The sequence below is a fragment of the Scyliorhinus torazame genome, chromosome 19 (genome assembly GCF_047496885.1).
Source record: "Scyliorhinus torazame isolate Kashiwa2021f chromosome 19, sScyTor2.1, whole genome shotgun sequence".
In the NCBI taxonomy this organism is placed as follows: Eukaryota; Metazoa; Chordata; class Chondrichthyes; order Carcharhiniformes; family Scyliorhinidae; genus Scyliorhinus; species Scyliorhinus torazame.
Window position 1 is genome coordinate 124,705,848 of NC_092725.1, and position 19,148 is coordinate 124,724,995.

General features: G+C 46.3%; 1 protein-coding gene across 1 annotated transcript in view; it reads right to left on the reverse strand.

Annotated features, from left to right (window-relative positions):
• Positions 1-15,615: 15,615 nt before the first annotated feature.
• Positions 15,616-19,148, reverse strand: part of ptprq (protein tyrosine phosphatase receptor type Q) — a 304,885-nt gene continuing 301,352 nt past the window's right edge. The window contains exon 59 of the mRNA XM_072485165.1: positions 15,616-18,943. Coding sequence (XP_072341266.1) covers positions 18,906-18,943 — 38 coding nt within the window. The 3' untranslated portion in view covers positions 15,616-18,905. The remainder of the gene's footprint in view (positions 18,944-19,148) is intronic.

Sequence of the window (19,148 nt, forward strand, 5' to 3'; positions counted from 1 at the left end):
CCATGGTACCTGTGTCAGCTCTTTTAAAAAAGCTATTTAATTAGCCCCATTTCTTTGCTTTATCCCCATATCCTCTGTTGTTTTTCTTTTTCAAGTATATATCCAGTTCCCTTTCAAAGTTACTATTGAATCTGCTCCAAGATTTTCAGCAGTACATTCCAGACCACAATGGCTGGCTGCAGAAACTCTCCTTATCTCCCTCTAGTTAAGTTAAAGGAGGTATACAGAGAAATTGACATGGCCATCAAGATTGTATCTTTGCGCCTGAGTTTTTTGTTACTTACAGTTCTTCCACTGAATTAGTAAACCAGTCCTACCAAACATCATCTACCAACACAGTTTTGGTGTTATTAATTTTGTTGGACTTGTAAGGGTGATAATTTCATTTAAGCAACAAATTCTAAATGATATGTTATAAATGGATTCATGCCTTTCCAAAAGGACGGGTAGAGTAATGTCAGAGGAAATTGATTACAAAAGCAAGGGGATTTTCCTGAGCCTATAGAAAGCTCTGGTTAAGTCCCAACTAAAGTATTGTCTCTGGTTCTGGTCTGCTTAGGAAAGTTCATACTTTGGGAAAGATATGAATGTCCTTGAGATGACGCAGAAAAAATGTACTAGAATTGTTCCAGGGATTCAGAGAAGACTGAAGCCATTGTCTTCACTTCATCACAAACCCGATTCCACTAACATGAATTGTCCTTTCTGAATTCAAACTGAGCTCCTGACCTGATTTTTCTCCAACACAAGAACTATCTACACTCACTTAACAATATGTCTACATCCACCCAGTGTCCGCCCATTAACTGTTGAAATCCTCACCTATGCGTTTATTACCTCCAGGCCTGACTATTCTAATGTTCAGCGGGTTGACCCCCCATTTTAAAAAAAATGCTAATCTAAAACTCTGCTGCATTTACCTTACCCTGCATTAAGTCCAGTTCACCAACCATCACTGTACTTGTAAACTTTCTTTGGTCCTCAGTTCGCCAATGCATTGAATTTGAAATAGCTATTCTTACATTCAAACTCCATTATGGCATTGCTTCTCTCTATCTCTGTGTATCCTTGCCATCCATCTCATCTCATTCCTCCTAGTCTGGAATCTTACTCATTCTCGATTCCCTTCACACCATTACTGATCCGCATGCCTTCATCCATTTCACGCATCAGCTCAGGAACCTACTGCTTAAACCTCTCTGTCTTTCCAGCACTCTACGACCCTTCCTTATGTCTCCTTATTTGGCTTGTTGTCCATATAGCCTAATTGCACCTCTGGGAAGTGGCTTGTGACATTTCCCTTACATTAAAAGCACTAAATAGATGCTGGTTCTCGTTGCGAACTTAATCACTGAGTCAGAGTTGCCACTTAGATTCCTAATAAATATACTTCTAGTGTGGATGAATTGCCTCAATTTCCAGTTAACTTAATTACGAGGTGATGTATGGATATCTTTGTTTCTAAATTGAACTACAAATGGACCATGGCACAATTACTCTCTCCACAATAATACTGATTTGGAAAGAATCACATCGGGCTGAATTCTCCGCAGCCCCGTGCCGAAATCGCAGTGGCGAAGAATCCAATTGCACGCCAAAATCGGGCTGGGCACCGGTTCAGCGATTCTCCGGGACCCGAGAATCGGCATGATCGCGGAGTGCTTCGCGTGGCTAGGGGCCCATTGCCAGAGGCCAGCCCAGAATTCCTCCGCTCTTGACCGGCTGAGTTCCCGACAGGGTGGAACTAACCTGCTCTTGCCGGTCAGGATGCTCGCATGGCGGCTGCGGCTCAGTCGACGGCCGCCCTGGTGGGGGGCGGGGGGATCGGACACAGCTGGGGCCTTATAGGCAGCTGGGCGACAGATCGGCGTGGTCAGATCTTTGGGCGAGCGGCCGATCAGGGGACTCTAATTTCTATGTCTGCCTCCGCGGTCTGAGTCTGCCATGACACTCTGTGCAGCCGCTGGAGCCCGCCGCCGTGCGCATGCACGGACTCAAACCCGGAATTACGGGGGCCTGTATCCACAGCTAAAGCTGCGTGAACTACTCTGGGTCCCTGCTAGCCCTCTGCAGGTCATTGAATTGGCTGCACTTTTTCCCAGGAATCTTCAGAGTAAAACAACAGCATTTTTATGCCTGCGTGGGGACACAGTCCCATTTTGGGAGAATCCAGCCCATCATCTTAACAAAACTTCTGACCAACAAGAGCAGATTTCCCACTATCCATCACCCTTTCCCCAATAGTGTCATTTGGGTTCAGCAGTAGACTGTTATCCATATCAACAGGGACTTGCTAAAAATATTCAACCTCTGTAATGATCTATATTTCAATAGAGGAAGTAAACACACTCATTACAAGTTTGTTAGGGAAAATTGAGACATACTCCTCTGGTAGACTATCAAATGCCAACTTTTCAGGTATGATTAAATGCCAATTTTTAAAATAAAATAGTTACTTCTGTGTCTTTTTGTCTATTCCCTGCTGTGTTGCCAATCTTAAAAATTGATTCTTATTTTTGTAATGTTGGGTATTTTTGCTTGCTTATGCAACATAATACACGCCAGTATTTTGCAATTGTATCTTGCTCTTCTTTACACTGCTCAAGAAAAATATAAAATAGTGTGGCAGCATAAGAAAATGTTTAGAGTCAGGAAATATGGAACAAGTGCAAGGGTGGAAATGGTGCAGAATTGAGCTATTTTCATTTAAAAAAATAAGCTGCTGTACATTTTACCATGCAATTTACAATTACAACTTGAGTGTAATACGTTGGTAAACTATCACCTTAAATAAATGAAAAGACAGGGCAGCACGGTGGCGCAGTGGTTAGCAATGCTGTCTCACGGTGCCGAGGTCCCGGGTTCATTCCTGGCCATGGGTCACTGTCCGTGTGGAGTTTGCACATTCTCCTCATGTTTGCGTGGGCTTCGCCCCCACAACCCAAAGATGTGCACAGTAGGTCAGACTAAATTACCCCTCAATTGGATAAACAATTGGGTACTCTAAATTTATAAAAAATAAATAAATAAATGAAAAGGCCAATAATTTATATTGCCTTCCATTACAATAACCTCAAGTAGTATAATACCTTGAAGGTTTTATTAATGAATAAAAATACACAAATTTACAAAGATTCCTGAATATAAAAGGTAGCAAAAATAATAGATGAATGTAGAAAATAAAACTACCAGACTTTTGGGCAATAGTTAACAATACACCAAATGATAAGGTCATGACAGAAAAGTGATCTGCCATTATTTTTACCTTGCTTTTCATGCATGACAGCTTAGACCAAGTTGGTGAGACGCTGTCTGTTTTCACGTTAGTGCGTGTGGAACTTATAACATTTATACAATATCAGATGGAGATGATTAAATATCACTCAGCTACCGCTCAACATTTCCGGGAGCGGGAGAGAGAGAGGGAGCCGGAGCGCAGCGAGTGCAGCTTGGGATTCAGGTAGGTGTTTAAACTTGCCCCCAGGTTCCAGCGGCCTTCATTTCCGGGAGCGGGAGGGAGAGAGGGAGCCAGAGCGCAGCGAGTGCAGCTTGGGATTCAGGTAGGTGTTTCAACTTGCCCCCAGGTTCAAGCGGCCTTCACTTTCGGGAGCGGGAGAGAAAGAAGGAGCCGGAGCGCAGCGAGTGCAGCTTGGGATTCAGGTAGGTGTTTAAATTTACCCCCAGGTTCCAACAGCCTTCATTTCCGGGAGCGGGAGAGACAGAGGGAGCCGGAGCGCTGCGAGAGTAGCTTGGGTTTCAGGTAGGTGTTTAAACTTGCCCACAGGTTCCAGCGGTCTTAATTTCCGGGAGCGAGAGAGAGAGAGGGAGCCGGAGCGCAGCAAATGCAACTTGGGATTCAGGTAGGTGTTTAAAACTTGCCCCCAGCTTCCAGCGGCCTTCATTCCCGGGAGCGGGAGAGAGAGAGTGAGCCGGCGCACAGTGAGTGCAGCTTGGGATTCAGGTAGGTGTTTAAACTTTCCCCCAGGATCCAGCGGCCTTTATATTCGGGAGCGGGAGAGAGAGAGAGAGCCGGAGCGTGGCGAGTGCATCTTGGGATTCAGTTAGGTGTTTAAACTTGCCCCCAGGTTCCAGTGGCATTCTTTTCCGGGAGCGGTTGAGAGAGAGGGAGCCGGAGCGCTGCTAGTGCAGCATTGGATTCAGGTTGGTGTTTAAAGCTGCCCCCAGGTTCCAGCGGCCTTTATTTCCGTGAGCGGGCGAGAGAGAGGGAGCCGGAGCGCGGCGAGTGCAGCTTGGGATTCAGGTAGGTGTTTCAACCTGCCCCCAGGTTCCAGCAGCCTTCATTTCCGGGAACGGGAGAGAGAGGGGGAGCCGGAGCGCAGTGAGTGCTGCTTGGGATTCAGGTAGCTGTTTAAACTCGCCCCCAGGTTCCAGCGGCCTTCGTTTTCGGGAGCGGGACAGAGAGGGAGCTGGAGCACAGCGAGTACAGCTTGGGATTCATGTAGGTGTTTAAACTTGCCCCTAGATTGCAGGGCCTTCGTTTCCGGGAGCGGGGGAGAGAGAGGGAGCCGGAGCATAGCGAGTGCACCTTGGGATTCAGGTAGGTGTTTCAACTTGCCCCCAGGTTCCAGCGGCCTTCATTTCCGGGAGCGGGAGAGAGAGAGGGAGCCGGAGCACGGCAAGTGCAGCTTGGGATTCAGGTCGGTGTTTAAACTTGCCCCCAGGTTCCAACGGCCTTAATTTCCGGGAGCGAGAGAGAGAGAGGGAGCCGGAGCGCAGCAAATGCAGGTTGGGATTCAGGTAGGTGTTTAAAACTTGCCCCCAGCTTCCAGCAGACTTCATTTCCAGGAGCGGGAGAGAGAGAGTGAGCCGGAGCACAGCGAGTGCAACTTGGGATTCAGGTAGGTGTTTAAATTTGCCCCCAGGTTCCAGTGGCGTTCTTTTCCGAGAGCGGTAGAGAGAGAGGGAGCCGGAGCGCTGCGAGTGCAGCTTTGGATTCAGGGAGGTGTTTAAACTTGCCCCCAGGTTCCAGCGGCCTTCATTTCCGGGAGCAGGAGAGAGAGAGGGAGCCGGAGCGCGGCGAGTGCAGCTTGGGATTCAGGTAGGTGTTTCAACTTGCCCCCAGCTTCCAGCAGCCTTCATTTCCGGGAGCGGGAGAGAGAGGGGGAGCCGGAGCGCAGCGAGTGCTGCTTGGGATTCAGGTAGGTGGTTAAACTTGCCCTCAGGTTCCAGCGGCCTTCATTTCTGGGTGCGGGAGAGTGAGAGGGAGCCAGAGCGCAGCGAGTGCAGCTTGGGATTCAGGTAGGTGGTTAAACTTGCCCTCAGGTTCCAGCGGCCTTCATTTCTGGGTGCGGGAGAGAGAGAGGGAGCCAGAGCGCAGCGAGTGCAACTTGGAATTCAGGTAGGTGTTTAAACTTGCCCTCAGGTTCCAGCTGCCTTCATTTCCGGGAGCGGGAGAGTGAGAGGAGCCGGAGCGCAGCGAGTGCAACTTGGAATTCAGGTAGGTGTTTAAACTTGCCCCCAGGTTCCAGCGGCCTTCATTTTCGGGAGCAGGAGAAAGTGAGAAAGCTGGAGCACAGCGAGTGCAGCTTGGGATTCAGGAAGGTGTTTAAATTTGCCCCCAGTTTCCAGCGGCCTTCATTTCCGTGAGCAGGAGAGATAGAGGGAGCCGGAGCACAGCGAGTGCAGCTTGGGATTCAGTAGCTGTTTAAAGTTGCCCCCAGGTTCCAGTGGCCTTCATTTCCCCGAGCGGGAGAGAGAGAGGGAGCCGGAGCTCAGCGAGTGCATCTTGGGATTCAGTTCGGTGTTTAAACTTTCCCCTAGGTTCCAGCGGCCTTCATTTCCGGGAACGGGAGAGAGAGAGGGAGCCGGAGCGCAGCGAGTGCAGCTTGGGATTATGGTAGGTGTTTAAACTTGCCCCCGTGTTCCAGCGGCCTTCATTTCTGGGAGTGGGAGAGAGAGAGGGAACCGGAGCGCAGCGAGTGCAGCTTGGGATTCAGGTAGGTGTTTAAACTTGCCCCCAGGTTCCAGCGGCTTCTTTTTCCGGGAGCGGGAGAGAGAGAGGGAGCCGGAGCGCAGTTTGGGAATCAGGTAGGTGCTTAAGTGTTTGATTTTTACTTCTATTTAAGTTGGGCGGTTGTTAAACCCGAGAGACTACACTTGTAGTGTCTCCCACCCTTCCACCTCTTCTAACCTAAGGGGGGGGGTGTGAATATCAGGTAAGCTCTCTCTTTTCTTTTTCTTTTATCCGCAAGTTATAGCTTCAGATTTACGGTGGGAGCAGTGGCCAGGGGTCTTTCGGGAAGGTAAGTTTACCCTTTAAAAACTTAACTTGCAGGAGAAGTGGCCTTCAGGTTTTCGGCGGGAGCAGTGGCCAGGGGTCTGTCGGGAAGCTAAGTGGCTGGGAGAAATTTAACTCTTCGTGGGTTGGTAAGTATTGTGATTGGTAAGTAAAATCCTTATTCCTTTCACTTATTCATTATTTGATATTATATTTGTAATCAGTTAAGGTAAAGTGTAAAGATGGCAGGAGATCCCAGACCCGTGTTATGCTCCTCGTGCTCAATGTGGGAGTTCAGGGACGCGGCCGATGCCCCTGACTCCTTCACGTGCGGGAAGTGTGTCCAGCTGCAGCTCCTGTTAGACCGCATGACGGCTCTGGAGCTGCGGATGGACTCACTTTGGAGCATCTGCGATGCTGAGGTCATGGATAGCACGTTCAGTGAGTTGGTCACACCGCAGATTAGGGTTGGTGAGGGAGACAGGGAATGGTTGACCAAAAGGCAGAGAAAGAGCAGGAAGGCAGTGCAGGTGTCCCCTGCGGTCATCTCCCTCCAAAACAGGTATACCGTTTTGGATACTGTTGGGGGAGATGACTCATCAGGGGAAGGCAGTAGTAGCCAGGCTCATGGCACCGTGGCTGGCTCTGCTGCACAGAAGGGCGGGAAAAAGACTGGCAGGGCTATAGTCATAGGGGATTCAATTGTAAGGGGAGTAGACAGACGTTTCTGTGGTCAAAAACGAGACTCCCGAATGGTATGTTACCTCCCGGGTGCACGGGTCAGGGATGTCTCAGATCGGCTGCAGGACCTACTGAAGGGGGAGGGTGAACAGCCAGTTGCCGTGGTGCATATAGGCACCAACGATATAGGTACAAAATGGGATGAGGTCCTACAATCAGAATTTAGGAAGTTAGGAGATAAGTTAAAAAGTAGGACCTCAAAGGTAGTCATCTCAGGATTGCTACCAGTTCCACGAGACAGTCAGAGTAGAAATTCAAGAATAGTCAGAATGAATATGTGGCTTGAGAGATGGTGCAGGAGGGAGGGGGTTCATATTTTTGGGACATTGGAACCGGTTCTGGGGGCAGTGGGACCATTACAAATCGGATGGTCTACACGTGGGCAGGACTGGAACCAATGTCCTAGGGGGTGCTTTTGCTAACACTGTTGGGGAAGTTTTAAACTAAGGTGGCAGGGGGATGGGAACCAGATTAGGAAGTTAGAGGTCAGTAAAGAGGCAGCAACTAAAGCCAGTAAGGTACTAGATAATAAACTGAATGTGATTAAGGGGAAGAGTAGACAGGGAAGAGATGATGAACGGAAAGGGACAGGTGGTCTGAGGTGCATTTGTTTCAATGCGAGAAGTGTAGCAGGTAAGGCAGATGAATTTAGGGCTTGGATTAGTACCTGGGAATATGATGTTATTGGTATTACGGAGACTTGGATGAGGGAAGGGCAAGACTGGCAATTAAATATCCCAGGGTATAGATGCTTCAGGAGGGATAGAGAGGGAGGTAAAAGGGGTGGAGGAGTTGCATTATTGGTCAGAGATGATATCACAGCTACGATTAAGGAGGACACAATGGAGCATTCGAGCACTGAGGCAATATGGGTAGAGCTACGAAATAGGAAGGGTGCACTAATATTGTTGGGACTTTACTACAGGCCTCCCAAAAGCGAGCGTGAAGTCGAGGTACAAATATGTAGACAGATTATAGAAAAATGTAGGAGCAATAGGGTGGTCGTGATGGGAGATTTTATCTTCCCAACACAGAATGGGACTCATGTAGTGTTGGAGGCATAGATGGAGCAGAATTTGTAAGGAGCATCCAGGAGAGTTTTTTTAGAGCAGTATGTAAATAGTCCAACTCGGGAAGGGGCCATACTGGACCTGGTATTGGGGAATGATCCCGGCCAGGTTGTTAAAGTTTCAGTCGGTGATTACTTTGGAAATAGCAATCACAATTCCGTAAGTGTTAGAATACTCATGGACAAAGACGAGAGTGGTCCTAAAGAAAGAGTGCTAAATTGGGGACAGGCCAAGTACAACAAAATTCGGCAGGAGCTAGGGAATGTGGATTGGGAGCAGCTCTTTAAAGGTAAATCCACATTTGAAATGTGGGAGTCTTTTACGGAAAGGTTGATTAGAGTGCAGGACAGACATGTCCCTGTGAAAATGAGGGATAGAAATGGCAAGATTAGGGAACCATGGATGACGGGTGGAATTGTGAGACTAGCTAAGATGAAAATGGAAGCATACATAAGATCTAGGCGACTTAAATCTGATGAAGCTTTGGAGGAATATCGGGAAAGTAGGACAAATCTCAAACGCGCAATAAAGAGGGCTAAAAGGGGACATGAAATATCTTTGGCTAACAGGGTTAAGGAAAATCCCAAAGCCTTTTATTTGTAGAAAAGGAGCAAGAGGGTAACTAGAGAAAGGATTGGCCCACTCAAAGACAAAAGAGGGAATTTATGCGTGGAGTCAGAGGAAATGGGTGAGATTCTTAATGAGTACTTTGCATCGGTATCCACCAAGAAGAGGGACATGACGGATGTTGAGGCTAAGGATGGATGTTTAAATACTCTAGGTCAAGTCGGCGTAAGGAAGGGGGAAGTTTTGGGTATCTAAAAGGCATTAAGGTGGACAAGTCCCCAGGTCCGGATGGGATCTGCCCCAGGTTACTGAGGGAAGCAAGGGAAGAAATAGTTGGGGCCTTGACAGATATCTTTGCAGCATCCTTGAGCACGGGTGAGGTCCCGGAGGACTGGAGAATTGCTAATGTTGTCCTTTTGTTTCAGAAGGGTAGCAGGGATAATCCAGGGAATTATAGACCTGTGAGCTTGACGTCAGTGGTAGGCAAACTGTTGGAGAAGATACTGAGGGATAGGACCTATTCACATTTGGAAGAAAATAGACTTATCAGTGATAGGCAGCATGGTTTTGTGCAGGGAAGGTCATGTCTTACAAACCTAATAGAATTTGTTAAGTGGCAACGTTAATTGATGAGGGAAGGGCTGTCGATGTCATATACATGGACTTCAGTAAGGCGTTTGATAAAGTTTCCCATGGCAGGTTGATGGAAAAAGTAAAGTCGTATGGGGTTCAGTGTGTACTAGCTAGATGGATAAAGAACTGGTTGGCAACAGGAGACAGAGATTAGTGGTGGAAGGGAGTGTCTCAAAATGGAGAAAGGTGACTAGTGGTGTTCCACAGGGATCCGTGCTCGGACCACTGCTGTTTGTGATATACATAAATGACCTGGACGAAGGTATAGGTGGTCTGATTAGCAAGTTTGCAGATGATACTAAGATTGGTGGAGTTGCAGATAGCGAGGAGGACTGTCAGAGTATACAGCAAAATATAAATAGATTGGAGAGTTGGGCAGAGAAATGGCAGATGGAGTTCAGTCCAGGCAAATGCGAGGTGATGTATTTTGGAAGATCTAATTCAAGAGCGGACTATACGGTCAATGGAAGAGTCCTGGGGAAAATTGATGTACAGAGAGATCTGGGAGTTCAGGTCCATTGTAACCTGAAGGTGGCAACGCAGGTCGATAGAGTGGTCAAGAAGGCATACAGCATGCTTGCCTTCATCGGACGGGGTATTGAGTACAAGAGTCGGCAGGTCATGTTACAGTTGTATCGGACTTTGGTTAGGCCACATTTGGAATACTGCGTGCAGTTCTGGTCGCCACATTACCAGAAGGATGTAGATGTTTTAGAGAGGGTGCAGAGGAGGTTCACCAGGATGTTGCCTGGCATGGAGGGTGCTAGCTATGAAGAAAGGTTGAGTAGATTAGGATTGTTTTCGTTGGAAAGACGGAGGTTGAGGGGGGACCTGATTGAGGTCTACAAAATTGAGAGGTATGGACAGGGTGGATAGCAACAAGCTTTTCCCAAGAGTGGGGGTGTCAATTACAAGGGGTCACGATTTCAAGGTGAGAGGGGGAAAGCTTAAGGGAGATGTGCGTGGAAAGTTTTTTACGCAGAGGGTGGTGGGTGCCTGGAACACTTTGCCAGCGGAGGTGGTAGAGGCGGGCACAATAGCATCATTTCAGATGCATCTAGACAGATATATGAACGGGCTGGGAACAGAGGGACGTAGGTTCTTGGAAAATATGTGACAGGTTTAGATAAAGGATCTGGATCGGCGCAGGCTGGGAGGGCCGAAGGGCCTGTTCCTGTGCTGTAATTTTCTTTGTTCTTTGTTCTATCTGCAGAAACACTGCTGTGTATTGAAATACTAACATAAAGGTAATGTAAGGAAAAGTTAACATTTCAAAATCCCTGTTGAAGTTAGATCAGAGGTTTCCGAACTGAATTCAAATTCATTGTATCAAATTTCCATTGTTCTAGATCAAAACTTCAAATGATTTGACTTACTGGCATGTCAGACGGTTCCTGGTCACCCCTGTAAAGTTCTCCTTTTTAATACGGGCAGTGCGGTGGCACAGTGGTTAGAACTGCTACCTCACAGCTCCACGGTCCTGCGTTCAATTCCGGCCTCAGATGACTGTCTGTGTGGAGTTTGCACTTTCTCCCCGAGTCTGCATGGGTTCCCTCCGGGTGCTCCGGTTTCTCCCCACAGTCCAAAGATGTGCAGGTTAGGTGGATTGGCCATGATAAATTGCCCCTTAGTGTCCAAAAGATTAGGTGGGATTACGGGGCTAGGGTGGAGGCATGGGCTTAAGTAGGGTACTCTTTCCGAGGGCCGGTGCAGACCCGATGGGCTGAATGGCCTCCTTCGGCACTGTAAATTCTATGATTCACCAATATTCTTGTCACAGATGCATTTACCCATAAAAGTATTGATAGAATGACTACCACACAGTCCTAGTGAAGATGAAGATGCATCTTCACACTGAAGATGCCCTTCAATGTATTGTGAGGCACAAAGAGCTCAAAACTGGGCCTCCATGAAGCCAATGAGCCATTAGCAGCAGCAAAGTAGCACAATCTGTAATTGCATAGACTGTGATAGCCCTCGGCCTACCATTACTATCAAGCCAGCAATCAACATTGATTCAATGAGGACAGCGTGCCAGGAGTAACATTGGGAATACTGAAAAATAAGGTGTCAATCTGCAGCAGAGCACTGCATGCATGCTGAACAGGAGAAGCAGTATGTTATTGACAGCACTAAGCACTACCACAACCAACATATTTAATAAAAGCTCCTGCCCCATTCTGCCATGAATGATAGTGATTTGATTTTTGATTTTGATTTAATCTTTATTGTCACAAGCAGGCTTACATTAACACTGCAATGAAGTTACTGGAAAAGCCCCTAATACCCACATTGCGGCACCTGTTCGGGTACACAGAGGCAGAATTCCTCTGTGTACCCGATTACTTAACAGCACATCTTTCGGGACTTGTGGGAGGAAACCGGAGCACCCGGAGGAAATCACGCAGACACAGGGAGAACATGCAGACTCCGCACAGACAGTGACCCAAGCCAGAATGGAACCTGCGACCCTGGCATTGTGAAGCAACAGTGTTAACCACTGTGCTACCATGCCGCTCCTGGTTGGGATGCTCCGTTAAAGATTAATTGACAATTTCAGGTGCGAGTGGCCCCTGTCCCATCGCTGTCCTTTCTTCCAAAGCTGGTGGAGTGGGTTGAGCATATTGGCCATCCGGGGTATGAATGTCCCGTGGTAATTTACCAGCCTGAGAAAAGAGCGGAGCTGCGTCGGGTCTCAGATGATGGGGGCCTGCAGGATCGCCCATTTCTTGTCTTCTACCGGGTGAAGGCCCCGGTTGTCCACCCGGTAACCCAAATAAGTGACGTCAGTGGTATGAATGACGCATTTCTCTCTCTGGAGGCAGACACCAGCTCGTTCAAATTGCTCGAGGACTTTGGAGAGGTTCTCCACATGTTCCTTGTAAGAGGTACCCGTAATGAGGATGTCGTCAGCCACCCTCGGCAATCCTCATAAGATGTTCTCCATGACCCGCTGGAATATCACACAGGTGGAGGAAACCCTGAGCAGCAACCAGGTATATTCGTATAGCCCCCTATGGGTGTTGATCGTGACCCTGGGTCCAGCACCAGCTATAGATATGCATGACTCATGTCAAGTTTTGTGAATGTCTTGCCCCCGCTGAGCCTGCTGTAAAGTTCCTTGAATCATAGGACCAGGTAGCGGTCGAGATTAGACAGTCGGTTCACGGTCATTTTATAGTCCCTCAGAAACATATGGGTCCATCAGGCTTCAACACCGGAACCACTGGTGTGGCCCAATCCGTGAAGTGGATGGGGCAGCTGATGTCCAACTGTTCTAATTGTTCCAGCTCGTGGTCGACCTTGCGGCGGAGTGCGTACAGTACTGGACGGGCGTGAAAATACCTAGGCTGAGCGTTCTCGTCCAGATTGATTGTGGCCATTTCCTGTGGCTGTGGCATTCTCATAATTTCTTAGAGCAACCACACAGGTGTAGTGGCACTCCAACTGGCATACATGAATGTCAGGAGACTATGGTGTTAGATTTCCATATGAAGGTGTTACTACTGTATCAACAGAAGCAGGCTGAATTGTCCAGATATCTGTTTTGACAGCTGACCTCATTGTGAATACTTGACAGGGCTCCAAGAATAACTAATGCATTCCACACTGTTCAGATCGGCTATTTACACGTCTGCAAGGGGATTGCTAGATTTTCTTGATTGCTATTTTTATTACCTTGTAATAACTTTTTAAGAACTGGATGGCGCATCGCTGGCTAGATCAGCATTTATTGCCCTTCCTTAGTGCCATTGAGAAGGTGTGGTGAGCTTCCTTCTTGAACTGTTGCAATCCATGTGTTGTAGGTACACATACATTGCTGTTAGGGAGTGAGTTCCAGGACTTTCACCCAGCGACGGTGAAGGGCCGGTGTTATATTTCCAAGGCAGGCGGGTGAAATATTTGGAGGGAGACCTCTGGGTGGCGATGTTCCCATGTCTCTACTGCCCTTTTCCTTCGAGATGGTTGTGAGTTTGGAAGATGGTGCCTATGAACCCTTGATGTGTTCGCAGAATCACAGAAAAACATACTGCAGGAAAGGCCCTTCGGCCCATCGAGTTTGCACCGCCGCATGAAAGGCACCTGATCTGCCAATCCTAATCCAATTTGCCAGCACTTGGCTCATTGCTTTGAATGTTAAGACGTGGCAACTGCTCATCCAGGTTTTTAAAGGATGTGATGCTGCAGTGCATCTTGTAGATGGCACACACTGCTGATGTTGCTCATTTGTAATGGAGGGAGTGAAAATTTGTGGAAGAGGTGTCAATCAGGCGGGCTGTTTTATCCAGGATGGTGTCAAGATTCTTGAGTGCTATTGGACCTGCGCTCAGCCAGACTCATTCCTGACTACTTCTTTGTAGATGGTGGACAGGCTTTTGGGAGTCTGGAGGTGAGTTGATCGTCACAGGATTCCTAGCCTTTGTCCTGCTCCTGTAGCCACAGTATTTATATGGTTAGTCGAGTTTAATTTCTGGTCAATGTTACCTTCAAGAATGTTGGTAGTAGGGGATGCGGTGATGATCATGCCATTGAATGTCAAGGGGCAAAGATTAGATTCTCTGTTGTTGGAGATGACCATTATCCGATAGAGATAGTGTGAATATTACTTGCCACTCCAAGCCTGCGTATTGTCCAGGACTTTCTGCATTTGGACATGGACAGCCTCAGTGTCTGAGAAATTGTCAATGATGCTGAATATTGTACAATCATCAGCGAGCATTCCCAGGTCTAACATCATGATGGAAGGAAGGTCATTGATGAAACAACTAAACGCGGATGGGCCGAAGACGCCACCGTGAGTAACTTGTGCAGTGATGTCCTGGAACTGAGATGATTGACCTCCAACCACAATGATCATCTTCCTTTGAGCCAGGTATGACTCCAACCAGTGGAGGGTGTCCCTCCCGATCTTTGCCAGTGTGTTTATTTGGACACAATTTAAGATTTCTTCAATGAGACCTTCACCGGCTGTGATTGATCGATAGTTCTTATGAGTAGATAGGATTTTTTTTTTTTCTGAAGGCAATGTTGAATGGTTGATTTTTAAATATTTCATGAACAGATCAAAGACTTGCCAGTGTTATTATACAGTTCATGAGTTATTTACCTGGGTGGACACTGGTTGAATGGAGTGCATGGGGGTCCATGAGAGATATGAGAAGCAAGGTCATGAGAGATATGAAAGGGTCTAGGGAATGGGATGGGTGGGGGGGAGGGAAGGGCCCTAGAGGGCCAATTGTGCAGTGAATGGAAGCAGGCCTGTTTCTGCCTTGTGCTTGCCGCTGGAGGCGGTGGGCTCATTTCCATTTATGCCCGTCTCCCCAACAAGAAAATAAGCACTTCCAGGATGGAGACAGGATCACAGGGTCAGAAAGTTTCTCAACTCCTTGATAAAATCTGGTGCTGAGAATTTTGCTGCTCTCCAATTACTTGCTCGAGCCATATCTTCATTTTTCTGAATATCGGTCATGCTTTAAGACTCCAGATTTGAAAGTTACAGCAGCATCCATAGAAATATTCCCTCTACCTTCCACGCATGATATTTCCCAAGCCTTCCTGGAAGAACTCGCACCATAACCCGGCCCAGCAATCCTGAACTGGCCTCATAATTCTGGCAGGATCAGCAGTGGACCAGTAGGGTAGTGGAAATCCAGCTGTAATTCTGGTGACAGTTTATAAGAATTAGAATTTTGGGACCCAAGCATCTAATTTCTGTGTGTTTGCATTAATTAGCATTGACTACACAACAGCTTTCAATTGATATCATTCTGGTTTCAAGAGTTAAAATCATAGAATACCTACAGCATAGAAGAAGTCCATTTGGACCATGTAGCCTGCACTGACCCTCTGAAAGAGCACCCTACCCAGACCCACAACCTCGCCCCATCCCTGTAGCCCCACCTAACCGTTGGACACTTCAAGGGCAATTTATCATGGCCAATCCGCCTAACCTGCACAACTTTGGACTGTGGGAGGAAACCGCAGCACCCGGAGGAAACCCACGCAGATACGGGGAGAACGTGCAGACTCCGTACAGACAGTGACCCAAGCCGGGGGTCGAACCTGGGACCCTGAAACTGTGCAGCAACTGTGCTAACCACTCTGCTACCGTGCTTGTTTAAATTGATATTTACGTTATTTAAAACATTTCTGTTGCAGTTATGTTTATGTTTGAGGAACTACAAATGGTAGATTGTGAAAGATTGTAAATTAAGTTCTCCTGCATTAACTAATATTCTGTAGGACGAGTGGTTAGCCTGTCAATCAAATTATCGACTTTAGTCTTGTAGTCATGTGCACACATGTCAAACACTTCCACCAAGCACACTGAAACATGGTTTAAATTATTGGAACAACAGTACAAAATAAATGTAATATTTTATTGATGTGGGAGTTGGGAGGAACTGCAGAATTGGAGAGAGGCATAGAATCAATTACAGGAAGTGTGAAATATTTTTGGTCCATCAACAAAGCCAGAGGAGCTCAACTAGTATAATTAGTGCTGAAATTACACGTTGGTTACTGGTATAGGAATGATGAGCTTATTCTTCAAAAATTCAATAAAATCATCTAAAATAAATGAATAATGTTGAAGAGACACATTGTTGAGATTGACACCTTACACTCATTAGGACAAACCGAAGAATGCCAAATAACAAACAATCACAGCAAATTATACCAAGGAGAAAAGGGGTGCTGATTGGTTGGCAAGTCAACTCTGATTGGCCGAGGTGTTGCCACGGAGAAAAGAATGGGAAACTATAGGCTCCCCTTGCTTCCTGGTAATTCAAAATGGTGAAAGACTTGAACATGTTTCTTTTGTTTCCAGAGAATGGATCCCTGCATATGAATGTACGTCACTTCGAGCAAGCATAAATGAGTCATGTTATTCGACCGAGTGGCTTGGACTTTCTGACAAGTGGCAATTATGATTGGATTACCACTGCGATTGAAAATGTTGCCAACTCGGCGCTGCTGCCCATTTCTGCTGGGATCTCTGACCCTGGCTTTCCCAGAAATGCAGTGAAATGTCCCTCAGGAAACAGCATTGAAGTGGGTGAAGAAGAGACATGCCCTATTCTTATGGTACCAGATGCAAAATAATAACTTTATAGGTCCAGTTTGAATGTTAGTGAATGAATGTTAGTGGATGGGCGAGTGAAAAAGTGAATGAATAGTTTGATAGGGCAAGGGGGTTGGGGGTAAGGTAGTAGGATGGTGAAGGGGTCGGGTAGACGAGTGGGTAAGTGGGTACAATGGGTGAAGTGGTAGGGTGGGTTAAATAGTAGGTTGGAGTGGTGGTATCTGGGTCTTAGGGGTAGCTAGGTCAGGTCAAGGGATAAGTTAGGATGGTTAGGCGCAGTTGCGTTGGGGATTGGCAGGTTAGGTCAGAGGATAGTCAGCTGGATCATGGAAGTAATCGGGTTGCAAGGGAGTAATGAGGTGTGACATTGGGTGGTGTGCGAGGGGGGGGGGTAGGTGGTGGTAGTTGGGATTGGTCAGGTGTAGACATGTCAAGTGGGTAGTAGGGTGGTTGGGGTTAGTAGTCGGGTGGCCAATGGGGAGTGATTGGTGGAGAGGGAGAGGGGGGATGTTGGTTGTAGATTCACCCATGATAATAGACTAGATTTTAATCTAACAATCCCTGGCAACTATTCAGGTAAGTACTGCAGAACTGTCCAAAGTCACCGACTTTAAATCAGAGATGGAAATATTTGCAGAGGATCCTGGGGAGCAATGGAATTGCATAACGGATGTTGAAACTTACTGGGTAATTCCCACAGAGGTCCACACACTCTGCAGGGACGTGACGTGCATCTTCCGTCATGTATTCGATCTCCAACAATCTGGAGATTGGAAGATTTGTGCCATTACCTTAAATTGGTTGTTACTTTGGTGTAGCTATTAGCACAGTCGGGGTTGCTCAACAAGTGTTGCTCAATCGCGGAACCACACCTGACAGTAAACGTTTTGCTTTGGGTTTCGCAAGTGTGGGCTGGTTGAGTAAGGTCTACTCTACCTATTACGAACAATCAGGGGAACATGCTGTTTGATTTGATCAGCAACCTTTGGGACATACAGTCTACATACTTGCATCACACCATCACTGAAGTTCATACAAGATGTTGTATGGTAGACAGTAAATCCTTTTGGACTCATGGCAGCATTATATTTGGGAAAAATACCACTTATGTCCCCACTGTATAACAGTAGCATGAAAAGGCTTGCATAACTTGTTGTTCAAATTAACTTGTTCAATCATGTTTCAGAAGAGACATACATTTAGACGCAGGGACCAGTGCTCTGCAAACAAAAGGAATCTGTTCAAGTCTTGCACCTTTTTTGAATTACCCAGAAGCATGGGAGAGGGGGAGGGTGCTATAGTACCCCATTGCCTTCTCCATTGCAATTCCTCAGACAATCCGGGTCAGCTTGCCAACCAATCTGCACCCTTTTCCCCTGTGATATAAATTTTTGCGACTGTTTGAAATTTGGCATTCTTATGTTTGTCCTCATGAGTGAAAGATGCTTTAGCAACACCTTTTCAGCAATATAAAATAAATGAGTTCAGTTTTGTTAAAATAGTGGAAAGCAAGTTCAAACAAATGTGTACTTTAGCGCCATATCAAGTATCCTCAGAACTATTGTATAATCCTATTTTTTAAATAAATACTAGATAGTTCAGGGATCTTCTCTGCTCAAAATCTTATATAAATATGCAAAACATAATTCCAGCCAATACACTTCAAACTCGGATTTACATGTGGATTGCTCGATGGTAAGTTTGTTTGACAATGCAAAAGAAATTTAAAATGAGTCTGTTTAATGCATGAGTCTTTTCATCGCTGAGCTCAGTAATAGGAGTATTTAGAATAAAAAATGGAACTTCATCCAGATAAAAACAAGGGCCAACCTGACAGCCCTGTTTGAGCTGGTGCAGAGCTGTAAGTGTAAACAGCAGAATGTCCCTGAAGAGCTACTGTCTGAACTGCAGTGGGCGATTAATCCTGATGGTGTCAGAGGGGTGAGTGTTCAGCTGTTCCGGATCACAGACCATTCTGCCAATGTGCACTGAGATCAGCTACCGACACTGAAAGCCAACATTTTAGAGGAGGCCATTGGATCAGAAATGGAGATAATACAAAAGACACAATAAAACATTGGTGATTGAAATACTATAGGCAACTTAAACAAATATTTACTTCCAAACCCGAACATAAGTTGCACATACAGATACACACTGCAATCTAAAATGTGCACAGCAAAAGCAACACAGTGTCATGAAAAATTTAATTTTTCATCGTATTTGGCTCACTTTACATTGAAAATTGCAAGAAGTTACAAAAGAGTAAAAATAAGCAACATAGCAAAATCAAGGCCACCAATATGGAACAGATATGAGTTGAAAATAAGCACTTCGAATTTATGTGTGAAATATGGATACTATTAATTCTTTGAATATCCATCAAAACCAAACGCAAAGTATGAAGAAACATTTCATAAAGGCACAGTGGGGATAAAGGAATTTGCCATGCTTGTAATTTAAAGGACTCTATTTACAGATGATCTTTGGCCCTACTCATAGAAGCTCTCATGTTAATTTCCTGAAATGAGTTTAACGCAACCGTCTCAATATCTTCAGCAGAGTCTGAGAGTTACATGGTTGTTTCTTCCCATTCTAATTCTACATCACCTAAAAGAAATTTGCAGAAAAGTCAGTATTAGCAGTGTAGCAATATTAATCATGTACAAAGGCCGCTCATTCTTCAATTGTTGATAGTGGTGCATTTTGTGTTCACCGACAAAGCTCTTCAGATTAGACTCTCAGGGACCAATTCTAATTCGGGTCTGTGGGGTCAAAGCAAACAATCCAACACTCCCACCAGTATGAACCCTGA